The sequence below is a fragment of the Chaetodon auriga genome, chromosome 23 (assembly GCF_051107435.1).
Source record: "Chaetodon auriga isolate fChaAug3 chromosome 23, fChaAug3.hap1, whole genome shotgun sequence".
NCBI lineage: Eukaryota > Metazoa > Chordata > Actinopteri > Chaetodontiformes > Chaetodontidae > Chaetodon > Chaetodon auriga.
In genome coordinates this window covers 5,474,140-5,499,388 of record NC_135096.1, presented here as the reverse complement: position 1 = coordinate 5,499,388, position 25,249 = coordinate 5,474,140, and the positions used below count along the sequence as shown (strand labels likewise).

At 42.9% G+C, this 25,249-nt stretch overlaps 1 protein-coding gene and 1 pseudogene across 1 annotated transcript; one reads left to right on the top strand and one right to left on the bottom strand.

Annotated features, from left to right (window-relative positions):
• Positions 1–5,544: 5,544 nt before the first annotated feature.
• On the bottom strand, positions 5,545–7,299 carry LOC143315645 (THAP domain-containing protein 6-like; annotated as a pseudogene).
• Positions 7,300–9,932: 2,633 nt separating this feature from the next.
• LOC143315644 (NLR family CARD domain-containing protein 3-like) lies at positions 9,933–22,773 on the top strand. Its single transcript, XM_076722970.1, has 8 exons — positions 9,933–10,027; positions 13,816–13,894; positions 14,053–14,281; positions 14,436–16,266; positions 20,095–20,268; positions 20,706–20,879; positions 21,934–21,980; positions 22,149–22,773. Exons 1-8 carry the CDS (start codon positions 9,933–9,935, stop codon positions 22,709–22,711), a joined length of 3,192 nt encoding a protein of 1,063 aa, XP_076579085.1. The 3' UTR covers positions 22,712–22,773.
• Positions 22,774–25,249: the final 2,476 nt, after the last annotated feature.

Genomic DNA, 25,249 nt, shown 5'->3' with positions numbered 1-25,249 from the left:
TATGAACCACTGTGTATTTCATCATCGGAGTAGTGGTGGAGCATGTGGACAACATCAAGTTCCTGGGCCTCCACATCACATCTGACCTCTCCTGGTCCATGAACACCTCCCGCCTGGTGAAGAAGGCACAACAAAGGCTTTTCTTCCTCAGGAAACTGAAACGGGCTCGACTTTCCTCTCTGCTGCTCGTGAACTTTTACAGGGCCACGATCGAGAGTATACTCTGTCTCAGTGTGACAGTGTGGTATGGCAGCTGCACGGCACAGGAGAGGAAACAACTGGCACGGGTGGTAAAAGCTGCACAAGGCATCGTGGGCTGCCCCCTTCCTGACCTGGACTCTATATATGCAGGCCGGGTCAAGAAGAGGGCAAGATCCATCGCCACGGACCCCAGCCACCCGGGCCACAGACTGTTTGTACCGCTTCCATCAGGAAAGCGGTACAGGAACATACGAACAACCACCAACAGACTGAGGGACAGCTTCTTCCCCAGAGCTGTCAGAGCCATCACCCCCTGCAGCACCTCACACACACCTCACCACCCCGCAGCAACAGCTACACACTCACCCCCCCCTGCAGTCACACATGCACATCTTTGAGTTATGTATATTGTATATACGTTTTAAATGCTGACTTTTTATGCCCTGTGAGTTTATTTTATCTTATTTGTGAGTTGATTTTATTTTATTTTATTTTATCTTATTTTATTATCTTTTTTTTTCTACACGGGGGTTGCAATGCAAATTTCGTTGACATGTCCATGCTCAATGACAATAAAAGCAATCTTGAATCTATGGAAACCAATGATCTCCCTCAAGCCCTGAGCTCAGTGGAATGTTGATGTCATCTCTGATAGATCAAAGCCACTTTGTGACGTATCAAAGGAGAGGACCAGGGGCCTCATTTATAAAACTTGCTTACGCACAAAACAGGCAATCACGGGCAACCCGCATAATCATCAACACCCAAGTCTGCAGTGTTATAGATGTGTTCCTTTAGTGAGCTGTTAGGCCTACTACTGTATGCACAATGTTCATATATCATACTTCCATCTTCAAATGATACAGAGCGGTGGATGGCACTGATGGATTAGTATTAATTGTGACAAGGTGTGTAACAATCATTCAATTTGCTGAGTAAGCATATAAATAGTGCGGTGACACTCGTGAGTAATGCTGCACAATGGATGCGCTGGCACTGTTGGAAGATCACGCAAATGGTAGGATCAGGATGGAGAGAAGTTTTAGGGACCACGGAGATTCCCTGGCCCATGATGATGACTGGCTAATAACCGATTTAGATTCCCTAGAGCGGTGCTCTTGGATCTATGTGCTGATCTGGGCCCAGTGTTAGATAGACCCACCTGCCGGAACCGCGCCATCCCGGTGCATATCCAGGTGCTGACCACTCTGGGGTTTCTGGCGACTGGCTCCTTTCAGCGGGAATTAGCCGACAGGTAAGTGTTTGATATGGACATGATCTTGACGAATGTCGTGGCACGGTGGCCTGGGTCAACACATGACTCATTCATCCTGATGCACAGTAGTGTAGGGAGCAGACTGCAGGCAGGCGCTGCGCATGATGGCTGGCTCTTGGGTAAGTACATAAACACCGTTGTATAGATTCTACCCATTAAAGCCTGATTTATAATTACTCTTCTGTTATACCTTGCAGGTGACAGTGGCTACCTCCTAAAGCACTGGCTCCTCACCCCTTTCACCAACCCGCAGAGCGCAGAGGAGGTGCGCTTCGCTGTGGCACACTCTTGCAAGCGCTCCGTCGTGGAGGGAGCCATCGGCCTCCTCAAAGGTCGGTGGAGGTGTTTGGATGCCTCGGGGGGCAGACTGCTTTATCACCCTACAAAGGTGTGTAAAATAATAATGGCTTGTGGAGTTTTGCGCAATGTGGCACTGGGGAATGCTGTTCCCCTCCCGCATGGCCTCCCTCCCCCACACCACGAGGACCCCGATCCACAACCACCTCCCCGACATGAGGAATTTCAGCAGGGAGCAAGGCTCCTGCCACTCGTTTTTTTTATTTCATTTGTGACGCCACTACTGTGACCACCAAACAAAATATCATTTCTGGCCTCCACCTCACCCACAAGCACCTCGATTTCAGTCTCCCGTTTCTTTTTCTTTTCTCTGCCATGATCGAGCGTAAAATGCCATTGATCAGCAGGCATATTTATATGCAAAGACATTCATGAGGTACTTTGCATTGACCATTCATGGTAAAATGTGGGCGTGTCGGGGGTGAGATGTGAGGTGAATCCACCTGCGCAATCTTCCAGGTGGAGTGTGATTTATAAAGGGAAAATTGTGTGCAGGTGTGAGTATGCACGGTTTTATAAATCTGAATATTTTTTGGCGCACGCCATTTTCAGCTTTTGGGCGTACGCACACTTTTAGTATGGATTCTACACAATGTTTTATAAATGAGGCCCCGGATCACCAACATCAGTGTTGGACCTCAGTGATGCTCTGGTGTCCAACTGGGATCAAACAGCAGCTTCAGTATCTGCTGGAAAGGCTGAGCGCAGAAGACTGGAGGTTGACGTGGCAGCACAGGCATGAACACAGTGTCACAGTCACGTTAATCAAACACTGAGTGAAAGTTCAGCCGTCCACATACATTTGGCCACAGTGTGACAAAAAGCTAAACCGCAGACTGAGATGAAGCTGCTCTCTTTAGTTCAGTGAAGGTGTTTTGTCCTTTCGGCACCTTCATGAAACTGTGCAGATTGTCGAGTTCTTCCAGTCCAGCAGGGGGCAGCATCATCCCACTGATGAAGAGCAGGGAGCCCACGTGAGGAATCAAAGTGAGTCAGATGAATGGAAACACCACAGAGTCACTAGCTGTGTCCCAAATCAGCGGCTGTATCCTTCGGAGCGTGAATTTGAAGGCCGATTACGTCATAACGGTGTGTGAAGGCTGTCCCAATTCGTCTAAATTCGAAGGATCCTCCAAATGCAGCCGACAAATGCGTCCTCCTTTTCCCTGTATTCGGAGGACGCATCGCTACTATCCTTCGCGGCCTCCCATTCCCAAGATGCTTTGCACACAGATTGTTTTTTTTAATAATGGCAACCTGTTGATATGAGGAGCTCAGTTAACTGTTAGCCTTATTAAAACCCTTCACTTACAAATGTTACAAGCTCGCATGTCAGCTAATATCTTATTGTAACTGTGAAGATATTCACATCAGGTGAATTTGTAAGTTGTATAATGGGCTACATTTCGCTCCTCTTACAAGCGATAGGAGTTATACGGGCGCATCTCTGCACCCCTTACGTGTGTTTTTCCCGGGTTAGGAGGGAAGAAGTTATGACGTTGTGACGCAATCAGGAAATGCTCTGAAGGCTAGACCGTTCCATTTACCGATAGTTGATGCGGCCGCTGAATTGGGACACAGCTACAGTGTCATCTTGGGCTGCCACATTGCCGGTCTCACTAGGTGAGACACCACACTGAACCATCAGACAGCGGAAGATGGCCTGGAACTGGCCTGCAGATGGATTGTTATTCCAGCCGCCTTGTATGGAAAACAGGCACACAATACATAATTACTCCCAAGACATAACATATAAAGGTATTAATTAAGTGTATTTTCAGAATTTATTGTAATTAAAATAACATCAATCCTACCTGACGCTCTGATCGAATTAAATAGGAGCTCCAAGTGATCCTGGCTGAACCTGTTGGTGAGCACATACCGCTGAACTTGGAGCAGTTCAGGAATCATCAGCATCAATGTGTCAACAATGATGACAAATCCGATGACAGACAAGTACCTGCAAAAGAAAAAAGTTTTATTACTCTGATCATGGTGAAACAAGACACCCCAAGAAAGCACCATGTAATTTTGTTCATTCAAAGCAGTAAAGTGAATTTTCCATCACATCCATCAGTAATGTGTAATCACCAATTGTTGAGTGCCTATCACAGGGATGCAAACTCACAGAGAATGAAAATGGTAAACAGCTACCAGAGCAGATAGATAATTAGTTTGCATCCATGTTTTTAGGAATGCGATCAGTTTCATCTTTAACTTATAAAGTATACTTTTAGGACACTTAACTAACTTGGAACAATATAATTGCAGAACTGGGAGAACTTGAGAACAAGAACACGTGCAATACCTACCATTTTGACTTCTACATGTACTTGATGTGATGTAATACATACCATTTAGAAACATCTAGGACCTGAAACACACTGAATACAAGACATTTCCAACATAAACAAAACTGAACACTAAAAAACATTTAAATAAACGGGCATCATGTCACAATGTGAACAGAGACAAAACTAAAGAAAAAACATTGTAACAGTAGCATCATATGAACCTGATGTAGACAACGGAGCATGTTAGGAACTCAATGCATACGGGAACAAAGTGTCGTTGAACTCATGTCACGAACTGTTCATGCATGAATAACAAGCACTATTTTAATAGACCTCTTCGATCGGTGAAGGGGTGTTCCATCTTTTGTCACCAAAGTGAGCAAGGACTCCCTGGCTCTCGACAAAAACGCTTTTCTCTCCATCTGATTCAAAGCACCCAAGGGAGCTTTGAATCCTTTGGCACGAGGATTGCGTCCATTCATTATGTCGAACAGCCTGTCAATCATCTATGAAGAAATATCGGCATCTAAATCACTATCATTACAGGGTTTCATTAGGTATCAGATAGTTGAAATCAATACTCATCTATTCAAAATATACAGAGAACAGAGTACTTATTTCTAAACTGTATGTTCAACGAGTTAATATGCAAATATTAGTATTTGCTTGACTTCCTTATTTCCATAGTTCTGCTTTGTACTACAGTAAATTTCAGAGCTTTACCACTCAAACATCTGTGAAGGTATGTGTAAGGTTATGTACAAACTTTTGTATTTATGATGAATTTAGAGTCAGTCAGTATTGTCAACAAATTGTTCCTGATGCTCAAATCAAATTTTATTTTATTTTATTTTTTTTAAACATGTACTTGGTTCTATAATCATTAATAGTATTACCTCAATGAATTCTGCCGTTGCCTAACAGTCTTTAAATTGAGAGTACCCAAGATCCCTCATTGTGCGGAGAGCCACTGACACAGAGGGACTCAGTGTCTGCACAGCCAGGGACACCCTCATCTTGTGGTTCTCAAAGTAGACATGTTTGTCTGTAATTTTATTGGCAGCGTGCAGTCCATCCTTTTTTGCACATCATTGAGATGATTAATGTACCTCCAATTGATCTGTCCAGTGGTCACTGCAATTGGACTGTAAGCTTGCAGAATAAGAATCAGCCACTGCTCAAACAAATGCAAACAGCGTAATGTGATCATCCCGTCCAGCCATAACTGCAAATGATCAAATAACAATATTTAGATATAAGTTTTAGCAGCAGAGTCATAACTTGTACAAATAGGTCTACAACGATCATCATTTACCTGCAACATATTACGTGCCAACTTGAACATGTGGCAAGCATCCATCATTACAAATACTTTCTCGCCAGTCACCGGATGCGGGAAACTGGTCTGAAGCGGCTCTAGTTGTATGCCTTCGGACCATGTAGATGGAGCGTGAGCGCAAACTCCCTGTAGTCTTTTGTATACTCATGGCCCTGCTTTGCCATGAAGTCTATCTGAAGATCTGAAATTTTATGAGCAAAAATGAATCAGTCCCCTTCAGATAATAACTAAGGAGTTTAATAAAGAGTGTAAGAATAACATGTACATGAATTTCAAAGTGCTAATTTCATTTTACCTGAGTAGAATTCAAGCCTCTCTTTGAGCTCTTCATTAATGAGGTCCTTTTCCCTCAAATCCCCCAAAAGACTCTCTACTGTGGTCTTTGCCCTCTTTTCTCTGGCCATGGCGTTCTTCTTCTCTCACTCCAGACTTTCCACTCTTGCTAGGGCTTCAATGAGTCCTACTGGTGGTAGGAGAAGCAGGCAAAGTATAGCCATGATCCTAGAGAGAGGGATGAACATGGTTTGAGTGATGTTTCACTTCACACACACTAGTGAATGGCCCACATTCTTTCTTATAGTCATCACCTGTCAAAGCCACTGCTAGCACCGTGTGTGTGAGTGTGTGTGTGTGTGTGTGTGTGTGTGTGTGTGAGTGTGTGTGTCAGGAATGCATGTTCAACATGTCTTCACTTGCATGTGAATGGGTTTATGTGTGAGTGTGTTTAATATGAGTGGCAGCAAACAAGTGAGACTTTAATATGTTCAGGACCATTATGATATGATGTTTCCAGTAGAAATACTCACATCATTAGGTTGAGGTTGTGGGTGTGACGTTCCAGTTTCTGGATCTTCCTGAGAGGCCATGGACAGGCTCTCTTCAGCTCTTCTGGAAGTAGATGTAGTCCTGCCCTTTTCTGGCTAAAATGAAAAAGAATATACAGGGGTAAGTACCTCACCCTGCCCTGTGATTGATAATAGAATATTTACGTTTATGAATGCTAATAGCCTTATGATGATACACCTACTCTTTGGAGGTGAACTGGGAAGCTGAAGATGGATGGAATAACACCATCTCTGAGTCGGACAATCTGACCTGTCCTATCAAAATCGCCCTGCTTAAAATGTTCACAGCAGAGCACTGAGGAATCACTTGCAGTGAATCCTTCCCTCCTCAAAGCCACCTCCCACTTCTTCCTTACATCTTTGTCTTTGGGAAACCTTCAATATGAAAACGGGAGATTTGGGAGAGTCTACACAAAAACATTTTACAAAAGAGGTCAAGCTTATTTTTCTTCCTTCAAATTTCTTACAACCTTTCTTCAACAAAACTCCTATTTGGATGCATATCTGTTGATAATGAACCAAAACTGCTTAAACTGTGAATAACCTTGTTTGCAAACTATTCTACAGCCAGATGTTCAGTTGTCTGTATTTTTAAGTAAGTGGGGTGGGTATGAGACATCAGAGGTAGCTTACTGTTGTTAGGGTGAATTACATGTGAATAATACAGTCTGTGCCACCTGAGTAAAATTCGCTGGTCAATGTTATACCAGTAATATTTGTTTTAGCATTCTTGTGTCAGTTGTAATCTAAGTCGGTGTTATGGAATATGGCTTATAAAGTCTCAGTTCATAGACGGGTGAACACTGGCATAGCCTAGCTAGCTGGCTACGATTTCGCTGGTGGGCATAAATACAGTACAGTAATATTCGATTCACAAAATACAACCAATAGTAATGTTCAATCGTACTTGTGAAACGTAATCCCTCGTGCCCTGTTTTCGATGGTCCGCTGATTTGAACATGAATATGCGGCACAGTGCTCTGGCATCTTGTTCTTTCTGCTACTCAACTAGAAGTACGATGACCGGTCCAAGATGGCGGCCGCATTTCTTATGCCCCAGCAACCAATGCGGCGTCTACTCTTTATATGTCTATGCGTCTGCGCATTTACAATCATAGTCCTATATTTTAGGTACACAGATATTTTAAGTGTTCTCAAATTATTACTATTGTCTCTTATTAAATGTCATTTTATCCTCTTAGTTTCATTTTATGTCTCGTGTTTTTATTTCTGGTTTTCAGGATAAATCAAATGAAGTTAACCGTTTATGCTCACACACATATTATTTTTAACCCATAATTCGACCATCGGGCTACACAAGTATCAATAAAGGTCCAGTGTGTCAGAGATGGCCAGAACTTTAGAGTCAAACCACTGCCACTGTCCTCCTGGCCGGCTGTCTGGCTCTGGCATCATGCAGAACCCTCAGTGGGGGGACAGTGGGCCATCAGAGTTTGTGGTCGGGGACCTCTCACACCTGGTGTAGAAGGTGTTGAAGCACAGACCTGCTGTTTTGTATATGTTGATATATGTTGTTGTTGTTGTCCTCAGGGATTCTCTGAGACTCCCAGTCATGACACTCCATGCATCGTGGAGCATGTCAGTTGCTTCTGGAGTCCATCACCTTCCTGTGGTCCTGGATGGTTTAGTCCTCTTCAGGTGCTGTCTCAATGTTGGGACCATCTGTGTGATGCCGTGATCTGAGAGTCCAGGACACTCACAAGGACGTTGGATGAGATTTCTCTCTGGATACTGGAGTAATGTTGATGTGTTTTTACTGCCTCCAGCTGTTGGAGGTGTAAAAACATGTCGCTGTCGTTATCTGTCGCAATCTGAGCATTTTCTGTCTTTTGACAACAGAAATCCATGTTGGTGTCTGTTGACTTTCATGTGAACATCGACAAAATGAGCGTCTGAAGACACAAAGACGTCTCGACCGTGTCATGAAATTGCTGCCACTGTAAAATAAACATTTCCAGTTGAGGTCATTCAGTCTGTGAAGGAGTTTTGAGTCTGAACGAGCTGCAATGACTTTTATTGTTGTTCTTTTTGTGCAATGCAGGAATGGACTTCAGGGCCCGACTGAACCTCCTGACGTCTGTCTTCAGAGGACAGATGGACCATCACTGTGGGAGAGGAGGCGTCTGGACTGTCCTGCAGTACTGATGGTCCACCTCACGTAAATACACCAACACTAAACGACTGCTTGGATTCAGGAATGAACCGTCTCCTGCAGACATGCTTGATTTAAAGCTTGGATTTTGTAGACTTGGTCAGCTGTGTTAGTGTTTTCTTTGCTTCTTCTTTTAATGAGCGTAGTTTGAAAAATAGACGCTAAGTGCACCCATAAAGTCCACCTTACTGTTTACAGGGAACTTTCAAGGTAAATTTGCTGCATTTATCCAGAAAAAATATGGCTAAACTGAAAAATGAATGTCCTGTTTGATTAACTTTTAATATATGATGAAATGATGTCTTCAGTGGGTCATCACATACAGATTAAGTCCATACCAGACTTTTATGATTAAGACTAAACTAAGTACTCAGATTAAGACTAACCCGTCATATAAACTGAGTTTGTTTTCCATCCAGAATAGTTTGTTCCCATTTCAGACCTCCTCGTGTCGCATGCTCTTCATGCTGCTGCACCTTTAAACCTTCCTGTTAAAACCCTTGATGATAAAAACAGCTGATGCAGCGAGTGTGCTGCCTGGGCGTCTGAAACATCTCATCTTTGGAAACTGTCTTCATGTTGCTGCTGCAAATCATCCAAACCTTTCACACTTCGGGGCTTGAACCCAGGAGGCTCCAGCGTCACGCTGACAAATCCTGATTTGCTGCCAGTAAAAATGCAGTGAAGCAACTCATTAACTGATTGTTTTCAAGGTGAAATTTTTCAATTCGTGTTTTTATTTTCGTGGAATTCCTGGAAGGACTCGAAATGCATCCCACATTTGAAATTCCTGAATTCGTTTGATACAGATTTAATATCCTGTTAATTTTCTGCATGTTACGCTCAGAATTTGAAGCCTCCTCTTTAAATCTGTAAATCGGTGCTCCACATGTGTGTTTGGCCTTCAGAAGTGACTGATGAACGTCTCAAAGCCCGATGCCTCCAGCGTCAGTGCTGAAACACGGACTCTAACCCTGCATGTGAATCAGGAGTTTGCGTCTCGTTGGTATACTTCCCACTCAGTTTTGTTGCATGTACGCTGTGGAGTTTTGTTGCGCTCATTGATTAGCGAATGGCTCCTTCCACCTTTTGCTTTTTGTGACGTTTTCCCAGCAGAGCAACGTTCTCATTGAAATCCACTGAAAACTGATTGGTTCACATGTAAAAAAGGATTTAGTTTCATTGTTCTTTCAATCCATTTTGTCTCTGAATGTAAGGGAACATTTGTGCCTCATAAAGGCACAACATGGCGTGTGGCTCCAGCTGTAGCTCATTGGCTGACAGTTCAGCACCTTTGCAGCAGGTGCATTGTTGTACCTGGATATAAAGATGCTTTTTATCACTCGGGGAGTAGAAATGTTCTTTCAGAGGTAACAGACAAGAAAGAGCAAAGATGTCTCATCATCCTGAGTCATTAACACAGAAATGAATTCCAATGGAAGACACGATGGCGCTAACATGCTTCCTTCCTGACAACACTGGACAAAAGTCCAATCTGACGGCCACAAGTGTGTTTGATGAGACCCCAAATTTCACAAACCTGTAAACTTCAATCACTTGTAGAGTCACAGTAAAGCAGCATTTTAGCCAAGTCTCCAAAGAGGAGAGGGTCTTTTCCAGCTGTTCATTGCTTTGTTCATCTTTGGTTCATATCATGAAGTCCATTGACTCCATCTGACGTCTGCAGCTCCGTTCCTTTTGCTGCTAAACAGCTAAAATAACCCACTGACCGACTCTGTCATGTCGTCTGATTGCGATCATCAGCAGAAGCAGCCGGACCAGCTGTCTATGTAGCTGAAGCGTCCCAAACCAATGAAGCAGCTTCAAACAGACCTGCAAGTTTGGGCTGGTTGCCCAGTTTGATCACTTTTGTTGGTGTAAACTGGTTTCTCCAGTTGGACGACTGTTTAAAGTTTACTTTCACTTTCTGCCTTTGGTGTGTCGCAGTTTGTTTTCTCCTCTGAAGCTCCAGCTGAAGGTAAAGGAATTTGTTTCAGGTGTTTTTTACTCAAGCTGTCGTTAGCTTAGCTTCAGCACAAACGGCATCGATCTGCAGCTCCGTCCATCATTTCTCCAAACTGTGAGTTTAACTGTGAGCTCTGGACGAAGGAGCTGAAAGCAGCTCTGTTCAAAACATCGGCCATGTTGTGTGGATGTTTGTGAAAACACTGCAATAAGAGCAGAAGCAGAGCGAGTTGATCCTCAATAGTTGATGTGGAGACAGCAGGAAGGAGCATTCAGAGGGCTGTGAGGAGCTGAAACCTTTTATTTCTCAATTCAATCTATAACTGTCACTAAATGAGCTGTCAGAGCTCTGAACTCTCCTCCAACAGCAACGAGTGTCGCTTCTTTTTCTCACTTTGTGCTTCAATGTGATCAAGAATCAAATCAAAGATTCCTGTTTTAATATGCCCTTAGAGGGCTTGATTGAGACAGGCTTTTATTTTGAAAGGATCTCTCAGTGGGGGAAAGTAACTAGTTTACTCAAGTACTGTTTTGAAGAGGTACAATCTGGAAGTACTTGTACTTTATTTGAATATTTCTGCTATTTTATATGTCTCCTGTGTAAATATTTGACTTTCTCCTTCACTTATTGATGATCGAGGATCATTCAGGCGTATAAAGAAACTTTCAGTCATGTTGAATTTACTGAATATTCCACAAACTGAAGCTTCCTGTCAGATTCAGTCAGTGTGTGTCAGTGGATGTCAACGGTCGTCCAGGCATCAAGTGTGTGTTCACTTCACTGCAGCTTCATGGCGCCATCTAGTGGACTGATAGAAGTACAGCAGCTCGGCCTCACACTGCTGTCTGACTGCATTCAGCTGACACTGATATGAAAAATGAGATAACAGCCAATCAGAGGAGGAGCAGCTGATATTTGGACAGGAGAAACCATGAAAGGATGATTTCAGCTGATGTGCACATGAATGATTTGTGTTTCCTCTCCAGATCAAAGTGTGTGTGAGCTGACGTGAGTTCAGCAGCATGAATCGGTGTGAGGACAGAGAGGAGGGAGTCCGTCCCTCTAAAACCAGTCTGTGTGGGGACGATGACGGCCAGACCGAAGCTCAGAGGTGAGACCAGGATCTCTGACTGTCCAGGACTCGTCTCCATGTCAGAGCACTGGAATCTCTCCACCATCATTATTCACACTCAAAGCTCTGTGTGTGTTGTGTTGAAGGCCAGAGCAGCAGGACTCACCAGACTCTGCTGGACCTGGACCCAAACCTGGACCTGGACCTGGACCTGGACCTGGACCTGGATCCAGCTGTGTGTCCTTCAAGAGCGAGCAGTCAGAGGGTCGCCTCATTTCTTTTAAACAGCAACATGTCTCTGACAGACAGTAAGTTGTTCTCAGTGTTCAACTCGTGTTGGATAATTTGACCTGAAATGTCCATATGTCCTCCTCATGTTGTCCACTGCTGATGTTTGTCCTCATTAAATCCAGTTTGACCAGTTGTCCTTCTAATGTTCCTGTTGTCCTTGAGTGATGATGAAGGTTAGAGCTAGATTAGCATTAAAAGACATTTGTCCAGTCTGTCCCTAAACAGCACTGACATGTCCACATGTGGACAATGAAAGCTGAGGACAATATGAGGCTTCAGCACAAATCCAGTGGGGACCTTCCAAAGTCTCTTTACCATCAAACTTCCTCTTTGAATGTTGGACTAAAATGCTTCACTGACTATCGCCTCTACATAACAGTCAGGATATTTGTGCTGAGTCTCGTGATGCAAACGTTAGAAAACAGACCAACAGAGTCGCTGCTGATGGACTCCACAGTTTAGTTTGTTGTCTGTCTATCACAGTAAAATCTGCTCAGAAATCAGTCCGTTGAGTCCTGCTTTGGTCCAAGATTTGATGGACAAATGAAGCGATGATCCACAGACTGAAATCATTCAGCTTCATGTTTGATTGAACTTTGGTGTGTTGATCCTTTTCTTGTTGATAGCTGCTAGTTTCTCCAGTAGCTTCTGAGTCTGAAGAAGAAAAAGTCAATTTCCATCCCTGATGGTCTTCCTCTGTGTCTGACAGGATCTATGGGAGACCAGCCTCTGATGGACCTGGACCTGGACCCAGCTGTGTGTCCTTGAAGAGTGAACGGTCAATTGATCGCCTCATTCATTTTAAAGGAGATCGACCATCTGCTGCAAAGAGGTAAACTGTTGATAACATTAAAATATCACAGATTCTTGTTTGAACTGTTATTTATCCAGAGAAGTTTTTTAAACCTGTTTGTTTATTTTCATCATCGTTCTTCTTCTCATTCGCTTGCATCCTCACATGTGGAAGCTGCCCAGTATAACCAGTCTTCAACTCTTGACTCCAGTTGAACATTTCGTCCACACACACCTTCTGACTGATGACTGCATGAGTAGAAAACAGTGACTTGATTGAGGCTAACAGATGCTAACGAAGGCTAACCCTGATTCCACTGAGTTCCTCCATCAAATCAACATGTTGTGGTTTTCAGTCATGTGACAACACAAACACAAACATGTCAGTGATAACAGCTGGACTGAGATCAGCTGCTGTGAAACACAGAATGAAGCAACACAGAGAGTCTGAGGAAACACACAGTCTGTTTGTGATTGATGCTGCTGATGGATTCACAAAGTCGAGAACGACACTGACGGCGGCATCATGGCGCCTCACATCAGGCTGGAGTTGTGCCTCTGTGAAGACGTCTGATGCAGAGAAGGGTGTTATGGGTAACTAAAGGCTGCAGGAGCTCAAAGAGGACACAAAGATGAAATATGTGTTGTGTGTCCAACATGTGGACAAGAACAAATACATGTTGTCCAAGAATAAAAGAAAGAGCCAGAACAATTTCTATGAGCAACAGCTGCACCTGTTTCCTTCATGTAGTCCAGAGAAGAACGTTCCAGCTTTCATTTGAAACACAGCTGGATGTGAAATCACCCTCAGCTTTGCTTTGATCCAGTATTCTCTGCTTCTCTCTTTGCTTTTCTCATGTTTCACTCACTTTATTGTGACTCACTGCCAATTTGTGCTGGACAGGTAGCATCCAGTTAGCTTGTGTGAGCTGTGTGATGCTGTCCACAGTATTACAGGGGTCAATGAGAACTGGAGGGACTCAACCAGACAAGCTGGTGAACCAACACAGTTAAGTGAAAGCTGCACAGAAATGCAGACTGGACTGTTGATTCACAGTGGGATCAGCAGTACGAGCAACACTTTAATGTCAGTGGAAACCATCTGATTCAATGTTGGACTCAACACTTCAGCTCAAAGGACCTTCAGCTGGTGTTTGTCTCTGTGTGGACGGACGTGATGTGAGCTAATTCTTCATGATTCCTCCACAGAGTCCACCAGGAGAGCTCAGAGGTTCCCAGTGGTCAGTCTGCCCAGCAGCAGCAAACTCACCTGGACTCCATATTTGTGGTCTGTACATGTACAACAGCTGCTTTCACATCTGTTCTGTTCACAATAATCTCCACGCTGCACTTTTTAGACCAGTGGACCGTCAGTCTGTCCAACATGGATCTGATGTTTGCTTCCATGATTTCACTTTGTGTCATTCATATCATCTTCTGTTCCAGCTGCTGGAGGAGAACATTGTCTCTTTTGTGAGGAACGAGTTGAAGAAGATCAAGACGGTTCTGAGATCAGATGACCCAGAATGCTTAGAGAGTCAGGGAGAGGATGAGGAGATGTTGGATGGTGAGGATGCAGAGCAGAGGAGGAGCAGCAGAGAGGCATTTCTGAAGATCACACAGCACTTCCTGAGGAGAATGGAGGAGGAGGAGCTGGCTGAGTGTCTGCAGAGCAGTAAGAGGATTTCTCTAAAGGTTTAACTGCTGGATCAGTGGAACATTCACTGAGGTCTCAACAGATGGACAAAAATATGTTCAGACAAGGACATTAAATTCTCATCTGAACTTTATCAATCACTTATTGATTTATTTGTTGTGTCTTCATTCAGGAAATCCTCCTGTTTGTGGGCGTAAACTTAAATCTAACCTGAAGGAGAAGTTCCAGTGTGTGTTTGAGGGGATCGCTAAAGCAGGACAGCGGACCCTCCTGAATCAGATCTACACAGAGCTCTTCATCACAGAGGGAGGGACTGGACAGGTCAATGACGAACATGAGGTCAGACAGATTGAAACAGTATCCAGGAAACCACACGGACCAGAAACCACAATCAGACCTGAAGACATCTTTAAACCACCTGGACGAGATGAACCAATCAGAACAGTGATGACAAAGGGAGTGGCTGGCATTGGGAAGACGGTCTTAACACAGAAGTTCACTCTGGACTGGGCTGAAGACAAAGCCCACCAGGACATACAGTTCATGTTTCCATTCACTTTCAGAGAGCTGAATGTGCTGAGAGAGAAAAAGTTCAGCTTGGTGGAACTTGTTCATCACTTCTTTCCTGAAACCAAAGAAGCAGGAATCTGCAGGTTTGAAGAGTTCAGGGTTTTGTTCATCCTTGACGGTCTGGATGAGTGTCGACTTCCTCTGGACTTCCACAACAATGAGATCCTGACTGATGTCACAGAGTCCACCTCAGTGGATGTGCTGCTGACAAACCTCATCAGGAGGAACCTGCTTCCCTCTGCTCGCCTCTGGATAACCACACGACCTGCAGCAGCCAATCAGATCCCTCCTGAGTGTGTTGACATGGTGACAGAGGTCAGAGGGTTCACTGATGAACAGAAGGAGGAGTACTTCAGGAAGAGGTTCAGGGACAAGAAGAAGGCCAACAGAATCATCTCCCACATCAAGACATCACGAAGCCTCCACATCATGTGCCACATCCCGGTCTTCTGCTGGATCACTGCTACAGTTCTGGAGGATGTGATGAAGACCAGAGAGGAGGGAGAGCTGCCCAAGACCCTGACTCAGGTGTACATCCACTTCCTGGTGGTTCAGTCCAAAGTGAAGAACATGAAGTATGATGGAGGAGCTGAGTCAGATCCTCAGTGGACTCCAGAGAGCAGGAAGATGATTGAGTCTCTGGGAAAACTGGCTTTTGAGCAGCTGCAGAAAGGAAACCTGATCTTCTATAAATCAGATCTGACAGAGTGTGGCATCAATATCAGAGCAGCCTCAGTGTACTCAGGAGTGTTCACACAGATCTTCATAGAGGAGAGAGGACTGTACCAGGACAAGGTGTTCTGCTTCATCCATCTGAGTGTCCAGGAGTTTCTGGCTGCTCTTCGTGTCCACCTGAAATTCAGCAACTCTGGAGTCAATCTGCTGTCAGAAGAACAAACAACCTCCTGTGAACGTGCAGGGTCTAAACTTGTTGTCCGGTTGTCAAAAGTCTTCAAAAACAGAGAACCTCATCTTTCACATCTCCACCAGAGTGCAGTGGACAAGGCCTTACAGAGTCCAAATGGACACCTGGACTTGTTCCTCCGATTCCTCCTGGGTCTGTCACTGCAGACCAATCAGACTCTCCTACGAGGCCTGCTGACAGAGATAGGAAGTGGCTCAGAAACCAGTCAGGTAACAGTCGAGTACATCAAGAAGGAGATTGAAGAGACTCCCTCTGCAGAGCAAAGCATCAATCTGTTCCACTGTCTGAATGAACTGAATGATCGTTCTCTGGTGGATCAGATCCAACAGTCCTTGAGTTCAGGAAATCTCTCCACAGATGAACTGTCTCCTGCTCAGTGGTCAGCTCTGGTCTTCATCTTACTGTCATCAGACAAAGATCTGGACGTGTTTGACCTGAAGAAATTCTCTGCTTCAGAGGAGGCTCTTCTGAGGCTGCTGCCAGTGGTCAAAGCCTCCAAGAAAGCTCTGTAAGTACTGAGATAGTGAAGTTTCTTCATCAATAAATACTCTGATATCTAACTTACTGTTTGCTTCCTTCCTGTGTCTCTTCAGACTGAGTGGCTGTAACCTCTCAGAGAGAAGCTGTGAAGTTCTGTCCTCAGTCCTCAGATCCCAGTCCTCCAGTCTGAGAGAGCTGGACTTCAGTAACAACTACTTTTGGGATTCAGGAGTGAAGCTGCTGTCTGCTGGACTGGAGAGTCCACACTGTGCACTGGAAACTCTCAGGTCAGATCAAGTTACTGTTTGTATTGACAAGCATAGAGACTGTATCACGTGTAGCTCTGGAGGATGAACTATGATGTAAGTTTGACAAAACAGCTTTCTTTGTTCACTGAGGTTTCCTTCATCAGCCTCTGTGCAGATTCCAAAAGAAGAGATGTTTGGTTCATCAAAACTGTTCCTGCAAATAAGACAAGAGAGACATGCTGACAGAAAGCTACGAGCCGATGATAAATACCAATAAACTCATCAGTTGTTCTATTAACTGCAGTACCAGCAGTGTCAAATGAAACTGACAGTAAATCAGGACCAAACATAAAACCAGAATCCAAAGTGGTCTCTAGATTCTGTACCTTCATCATTCTTTTAGTGTGTTGAAGATCTGCTGTGTCAGATTTAAAGTGTTAATGTGACCTGAAGCAAACAGAGACAAAATGATTGATTACCAGCTAAATGCAAGAAGGTTCCTGTGGCTGAAAACAACATGAAGCATCAAGTTTGTTCTGCTGTGGTCACACGGCTTTGAACGTTTGGCTCAGCAGGTCTGCAGACAGAACGTATTCCCTCAGCTGAGAGTCTGGATCCTCATAGAGAAAACCATCAGGAGAAGAATTAAAGTTCAGTCTGAAACTGTGAACAGAACCTCGTCTGGAGCAGGTCAGGTGTGCAGTATCAGTCACCACAGAGATCTAACCAGGTTAAGAGAGAGATGCCTTCATAACACTGAAAACTGTTCTCGGCTCAACAGACCTGCTGACCATTGGTCTCTGTTTGGAGTTCAGCCCTCTGGTTGTGTTTTTCTCTTGTTTGCTTTGTAAAACAAACAGCTGGCGGTGCTCATATGGTGGATTGTGAGTTGTAGTTTTCCCGGGAAACACACCGACCTCTTTGGCTGTCACAGTCCCTGTCACTACCCGGCCTGAGTGGGTAATCCTGACCACAACCAATCCTCAGATCAGGCAGTGATCCTCCCTCCCACCTGGCCTGGTGCTGCTCCACCCTTTGCTGACAGAGTGTCTCTGGGCTGGACAGAGTGGACAGGCCGGAGTCCACGGCACCACCTGCCACCGGCTGCCCCTCCACACGCACCAGGCCTGGAAAAATCATTGATGCGGCAGGGCAGGGTTTGTTTTGACCAGAGAGAGAGGCCTCATCAGGGAAGATGGCGACTGCAGGGTCCATCCAATGGCTGGACAGGCTGCTTGTCAGAGAATGAAGCAAAGTGGTGCTTGATGTGTGTGGCCATCAGGAGGGATTGTGACAGCCTCAACCACAGACACAACCAGAGCTCCACAGAACACAGCCTCTATGGCTGACTCAAACTGTTCCTCTGAATATATCACACAACTCTGAGCTTTCAGTCAGTGGAACAGCAGCACAGCTGTGTTCTTACAGACATGAGGACAATGAATGGACGCCTGCGTGGACTGAGAGACGCTCAGTGAATTATTTCCTACCAGCTCAGTGAACTTGTAGCTTGAAACTTCAGTGTCACTCACAAAGATAGGAAATTTGTGTTTCAGTCTCTCAGACTCTGAAACTTCACTGCTGAAAATATCTGAAGTATATTCAGATTATCTGTTTGCACAAAACCTTTTCAAACATGGAAAATATTTCTACAGCTAAACTTTCATTTGTGAGATTTTTTAAATCAAACTCACACATTCAGATTCGTGCATAGAATTTTTTCACATGCACACAAAAGACGATGTTCAACTGAAGGCTGTGAAGTTATTTCTGAACATCATTTCACAAAAACTCAAAATATCAATGAGCCTCATTTTCTCCCAGATTCAATTTTTTATATCATGTGATGTTGGTTTCAGGATGTCTGTTTATTCCTGATTCAGTGATGATTTATTGTCACATCTACAACATGTTTATGATGGAACAGCAAAGATTTACACACACGCTGAGAAGAAACTCAACATTTGAAAATAAATGTTCTTTTTCTTCTTCTTCTTCAGACTGAGTGGCTGTAACCTCTCAGAGAGAAGCTGTGAAGTTCTGTCCTCAGTCCTCAGATCTCAGTCCTCCAGTCTGAGAGAGCTGGACCTGAGTGGCAACAACCTGCAGGTTTCAAGAGTGAAGCTGCTGTCTGCTGGACTGGAGAGTCCACACTGTGCACTGGAAACTCTCAGGTCAGATCAAGTTACTGTTTGTGTTAGTTCTGTACATTTAGAGATTCATTTAGTTTAAACAGTCTCTCTCATGTCAGGATTTGAATCTTTCAGTCTGTTTTGTTTATTTTCAGATCTCTGACAGATTGATGATTTTGAGTTTGTGAAATGATGATCAGAAATAATTTCCCAATCTGCAGCTGTAGATCATCTTTTCTGTGCATGTCAGAAAAATGTGTGCACTTGTCTGAATGTGAGAATTAAGAAAAACAATCCCTCAAATTCAAGTTTCCAGATGTGTCACAAAGTTTTGTAGCTGTAGAAATATTTTGCGAATCTCTAATTAAAATCTGAGCAGGAATATTTTCTACAGTGAGGTTTCACGAAGTGCAGCATGGGTCCTTAAATCTGATGAATTTGCTATTGATCAGAGTGCAGAGTCATGGGAAACATGAATTCTGAAAGACTATGAGTCAGCAGTTTGAGTCCAGCACAGAGGCTGTCTCATGTGAAGCTCAGTGGGATGAAGGACATAACAAATTGGACCAAGCCAGGCTTCCTCTGTGTGAGCTGCCTCAACTAAACATGAACTCCAGGCAGAGATAACGGCATCACGACGGTGGTTATCAGCTTCCTTTGTTAACTCAGGTTTCCTTCATCAGGCTCTGTGCACGTTCCCATAAAAAGAGACGTTTGCTCCATCATTTGACTCTTTGTCACCACAAAAAGGACCAATCATGTTCCCCCTCCTTCAGTCCAGAGGAACAGGTTGTTATAATGGAGAGCTTTGAAGAATGTAAAAAATAAAAGAGGAAAATCAAGACTGTTGCTGCACATAAGACGAGAGAGGAATGCTGGCAGAAAACTGCTGATCCTTTAAATCATTCACTTCATATATTTGTTTCAGCACTCAGTCACTCTCAGAGCCTCCTGTTTATTTCTAACTGCACATTCGAGAGTCTGAAACTTTAAACTTCATCCAGCAGGTTTAAACATGACACTCAGGAACTGGATTCAGGTCTGACACTGTCCCCTCATGAAGGACACATGACTGTGTTCTTACAGACGTGAAGACAATGAATGAACATCTACACCATGTTTATGATGGAACAGCAACAATTTGAACACACACTTTTTAAATCAAATTCACACATTCAGATTCATGCATACTATTTTTTCACATGTACACAAAAGATGATGTTCGACTGAAGGCTGTGAAATTATTTCTGAACATCATTTCACAAAAACCCTAAATATCAATGAGCCTCAATTTCTCCCAGATTAATTTTTTATATCATGTGACGTTGGTTTCTGGATGTCTTTTTATTCTTGATTCAGTGATGATTTATTGTCACATCTACAACATGTTTATGATGAAACAACAAAGATTTGAACACACGCTGAGAAGAGACTCAACATTTTAAAATAAATGTTCTTTTTCTTCTTCTTCTTCAGACTGAGTGGCTGTAACCTCTCAGAGAGAAGCTGTGAAGTTCTGTCCTCAGTCCTCAGATCCCAGTCCTCCAGTCTGAGAGAGCTGGACCTGAGTAACAACAACCTGCAGGATTCAGGAGTGAAGCTGCTGTCTGCTGGACTGGAGAGTCCACACTGTGCACTGGAAACTCTCAGGTCAGATCAAGTTACTGTTTGTTATAAAAGCGTTGATGTCCTTTTTTAACCTCAGAAGTCCACGTTTGACACATATATACATTGATTGGCAGATGTTTTTTCTCAATGTTCGTTTTATTAATGAAGTCTGGCTGAGATGGAAATTCTCATTTATATTTTGTTGTCATGTGACTTTGATTAGTGGACGTCACTCTATTCCTGATTCAGTCATGACTAATTACCACAAAGGTGTCGCTGAGGACCTTCAGGAAGTGAAGTGTCGAGTGTGAAGTCGTTGACCTAAAACACAGAAACTGTTGAGAATTATTATGTGTTGTAAATTCTCCCACATGATGCTGCTCATCCTATCAGATCTCTGCGTTTTGAGAGCAATGATTTGACGGACACAGCAGGACCCTCAGATGATCTTCCATGTGTGTTGTTCTGTGTGTTTTCAGGCTGTCAGGCTGTCTGATCACAGAGGAAGGCTGTGCTTCTCTGACCTCAGCTCTGAGATCCAACCCCTCCCATCTGAGAGAGCTGGACCTGAGCTACAATCATCCAGGAGACTCAGGAGTGAAACTGCTGTCTGATGGACTGGAGGATCCTCACTGCAGACTGGACACTCTCAGGTATGAAGAGGCTGCTGCAGCCACAGTCAGTCAGTGTGAAAGAGGAGGAAGAGCTGGAAACATGTTGTCTGTCTTTTTGGTTGATGGTGGATGTGAGTGAGACATGAACAATCACACATGTAGGAAACCTTTGTCCTTTGATCACAACATAAACACTGGTTGAACATGAAAAGGACATATTTGTGTTGGCGGTCTCAAGGAGAACATCTCGAGGATCAAACATGATAATGACCTGTTGGTCATAATTGATGCAGTTTGGACAGATCTCTGCATGGAAAAAGAACTGTCTGTCAGTTTGACAAATGTCCTTTTTGTCCTCAAAAGACATAAAAACAAGCTTCCAATAAGTCCAAAGCAGTTCTATTTCGTTCAAACTGCTGGAACCTGACAACCACAGGACAGAGCAGGACTTTTGAGATGCTTCATTCAAGTGTTTTTCTCAAAATGTTGGACTGTTCCTTCATCAGTGGAGAACAATTGGACTGAACATGGTTTTCACAGCAAACATGGCTTGTAAATATTTCCATGTGCAGACATCAAGTGGCTCTTCTTGTTCTGGTAAACTTCAGGAAGTTTGACCTGAAAAGATTTCCACACAACAGAGTCATGATGACTTGTCTCAGATATTGAATTTATTGACAGTATTCACACTTCTAATGAACACATGAAGCATGGTCACATATGGGACATGACGAGGAGAACCGTGTCCAATAATCAATGATTAAAGCTCTGTTGGTTTGTTGAGTGAAGACAAAGTCAGACTGATTATTAATCATCACAGGTGGGAGAGCAAGAGAGTGATCAATGAGTGAAGCAGCTTAGAATAGAATTCAGCAACAGATTGAAATGAGGAAATGAGCTGATGAAGGCAGATTTAATGATGAGAGAGAATCAGTGTCGCTGTCAGTGTCTGAGCAGAGCTGAAGAGGTTTAGGGGCAGCAGGGAGAAGCAGGCCGGATCAACATATTGTGTTTGTGTGTATGAGAGTGATGTAACGTCCATGTTTGCATGCTGAAAGAGGAGGTGCTGCTCTGACCCCCCTCCTCCTTTCAGGGTGGAGCCTGCTGGAGTCCGATGGTTGAGACCAGGTCTGAGGAAGTGTAAGTGTGTCTTTAATTTGACTGATGAAAACAAAGCAGAGCACATTCAGCCATCTTCAAACTGTGACATCACTCATTCGCATCTCTGATGTCATCATCAAACTGTCCATCAATCAACAGATGATGGATCAATAACTGCAGCTGTTTTCTTCTTCTTCTCTCCATCAGATTCCTGTGAACTCAAACTGGACACAAACACAGTGAACAGAAACATCAAACTGTCTGACAACAACAGGACGATGACACATGTGGAGGAGCGTCAGTCATATCCTGATCATCCAGACAGGTTTGACCACTGGCCTCAGTTGCTGTGTGGAACTGGTCTGACTGGTCGCTGTTACTGGGAGGTTGAGTATAGAGGAAGAGTTCATGTATCAGTGAGTTACAGAAGAATCAGAATTAAAGGAGACAGTGAAGAGTGTGTGTTTGGATGGAATGATCAGTCCTGGAGACTGTTCTGCTCTGATGGTTGTTACTCTGTCTGTCACAATAACATAATAGCATCCATCCCCTCCTCCTCCGCTTTCTCCTCCTCCTCCTCCTCCTCCTCTGTCTCTCACAGAGTAGGAGTGTATGTGGACTGTCCTGCTGGCACTCTGTCCTTCTACAGAGTCTCCTCTGACTCACTGATCCACCTACACACCTTCAACACCACATTCACTGAACCTCTTTATCCTGCCTTTGGGTTCTGGTTCTGGTCTGGTTCCTCAGTGTCTCTGTGTCCTCTGTAGGAGGGAGAGTCTCCTCCTGTTAGAGAAACACTGCTGAACAGATCAGTTGAGTCTGTGCAGGATCTCAGTCACATCAGTCTTTCAGGTTATTGGAATAAATTGATCAATGAACTTTGTTGAAAATGATTGAAAAGATTCCTCATTTACTTTGTAAACTTCTTCCACTTCCAGTCCTTTAAAGATGGAAGCTGTGATCATTAAACTGTGGAAACACTGTTGACTTGAACCTTCAGCTGTGTGTTGATTTCAATTCTGGATCTTGTTCCAATCAAAGCTGAATGTGACTGTGAGTGTTTGTTGTCTCTCAGATCAGGACTAGAGGTCCACCGATACGTTTTTTTCAGGGCTGATACAGATTATTAGAAATCAAAGAGACAGATAACCGTTAAAATATCAGATATCATCTTGATTGTTTCACTTCATGTTGTGTTTTCATGGTTCATTTTAGTCAACAACATCGACCTGAACCAAGAACCAAGAGCGAGCACAAACTAATTCCTGATGGCTGATAACACTTGAACTGTTTGTTGACGTATTAAGACATGAGGAAGGAGACAGCAACCTTCAAAATCCAAGACAAGTGACCACAGCGAGAGCAGCACAGGTTTCCCTCAACACCAGAGACAACCTGAGGGACGTGGACCTCGTTAGCAGACGTCCACTTCATTCAAACAACTTTATTACCCCCAACAAGTCTTCAATTTGACCAGCAGAGGTTTTGGTGTCTGATAACATGTCGTGATACTGTTTGTGACTCAAACTTTGATTTGGAGTCAAGTTTCATCTTTGAAAGCAGAAAAACAAGTTTGGAAATCATTGTTAAACAAATCTGTCAAAGACTTTTAGAAAAGTCTTCAAACTTCATGAGAAACAACTGAAAAAAAGGAAACTTTTTTTTTATACTTTATTGTGTCAGTACAGTATACGACATTCCTACAATACACATCCTGTTATTTAAATAACTTGACACAATATTCAGTTTTTTGTTATCTTTCATGTTATCTTTCGCACAGTCAAACATAACCTTTCATAACTTAAAATACATATAAACAAATACTTCAAAAGTAAGCAAATAAAAAAAAAAAATAAATAACATTACCCAGCAAAAAATACGCACGCAATTACAACAAATACAACAGTAATATAAATGCGCACATAAACGGTAAGTAGTTTTTTTCCTTTTTTTTTTTTTTTTAGGCTTCATCTCTACTGTATGCAGAGGATATATCTAGTTACTATAATTTAGAACGAGCCCATCTTTTTTCCAACAACTTTTCTTTCGTATTAATTCTATAAGTTACCCTCTCCATCCTATAAATATTCTCTACAGTCTCTAGCCATTTATTTACTTTGGGGGCTTCCAACTTTTTCCAGTTTCTTGTTATTTGTTTGAGTGCTGTAATTCTCAGAATCCAAAATAATTATTCTTCATCCTTTCGAAGGCCATTAAAACCTATTCCCAACCATAAAGTGTGTTTATTAAATTGGCCCAATTTCCCAAACATCTGTTCTACTAAGTGTATGACTTGTGACCAATAAATTTCTATTTTTTTACATGTAAAGAATATGTGAGTGTGGTCCGCTTTGTCTTCCCCGCATTCCCTCCAGCAGCTAGAATTATTCTGTGTATATTTGCTGAACATCACTGGTGTTCTAAAATACCGTATATTTATCTTCCAAGCATATTCTTGGCAGAAGGCCATTTTACGTTTGAGAAATGATCTTTAAGACTCTGATTCCACTCGTCATCTGATACAGATGTTTTCAGTTCTATCTGCCATTTATCCTTAATGTTATTTATGTCTTCGGTTCTGTAATCCTGAAATATTTGATACATTTGTCCAGTTATATTTTTCAAATTATGCTTTTGATTGGCCTTTATTGTATGTCTCAAAATGGGATGGAGATCTCCAAGAGATGTAATTTGGACTTTTTCCTTCAAATAGTTTCTCACTTGCAAATATCTGTAAAAGTGATTCTTGTTTAAACCATATCTATTTACTGTATTTTCAAAAGAATCCATTGCTTCTTCCTTGTACATTTGATAGAATCTTGTGAGGCCCTTACTCTCCCATTTTTTAAAAACATCATCAATACTATTTGGAATAAAATCTGGATCCCAGGCTATCTCTCTCAAACAAGTGATTTCCTGTTCCTTAACTTTGGTTATTTTACATATTCTTCTCCAGATTTTAAATGTGTTATGTACAGAATAACTTTGTGTTTTAATCTGTGCTTTTTTCGAAACTGAGAAAATCAAAGTACTGAGTGATTCAGCCAAATTAAACTCAATGAGTTTCCATTTGGGTCTCATCTCATTATTCATCCATATTGAAATTGGTTTCACCTGTGCTGAGTAATAGTAGTTAATTACATTTGGTAATGCAAGTCCCCCTCTTTCTTTCTTTCTTTCTTTTTTTTTTTTTTTTGTTGCAAAATTTTAAGTTTCACTTTTGGCTTCTTTTCATCCCATAAAAATTTTCTAAGCAGCCCATCCCAAACATTAAAACTTGTGGGTGGTATGTATGTAGGCAGATT

What these genes read in the sequence shown, in the direction of transcription:
- LOC143315644 (XM_076722970.1), top strand. Translation starts at nt 9,933, where the DNA reads ATGGCGCTAACATGCTTCCTTCCTGACAACACTGGACAAAAGTCCAAT. An exon ending in ACCTGGACTCCATATTTGTG is followed by an intron (nt 13,895 to 14,052) that starts GTCTGTACATGT and finishes CTTCTGTTCCAG; the next exon opens with CTGCTGGAGGAGAACATTGT. An exon ending in TGCAGACTGGACACTCTCAG is followed by an intron (nt 20,880 to 21,933) that starts GTATGAAGAGGC and finishes TCCTCCTTTCAG; the next exon opens with GGTGGAGCCTGCTGGAGTCC.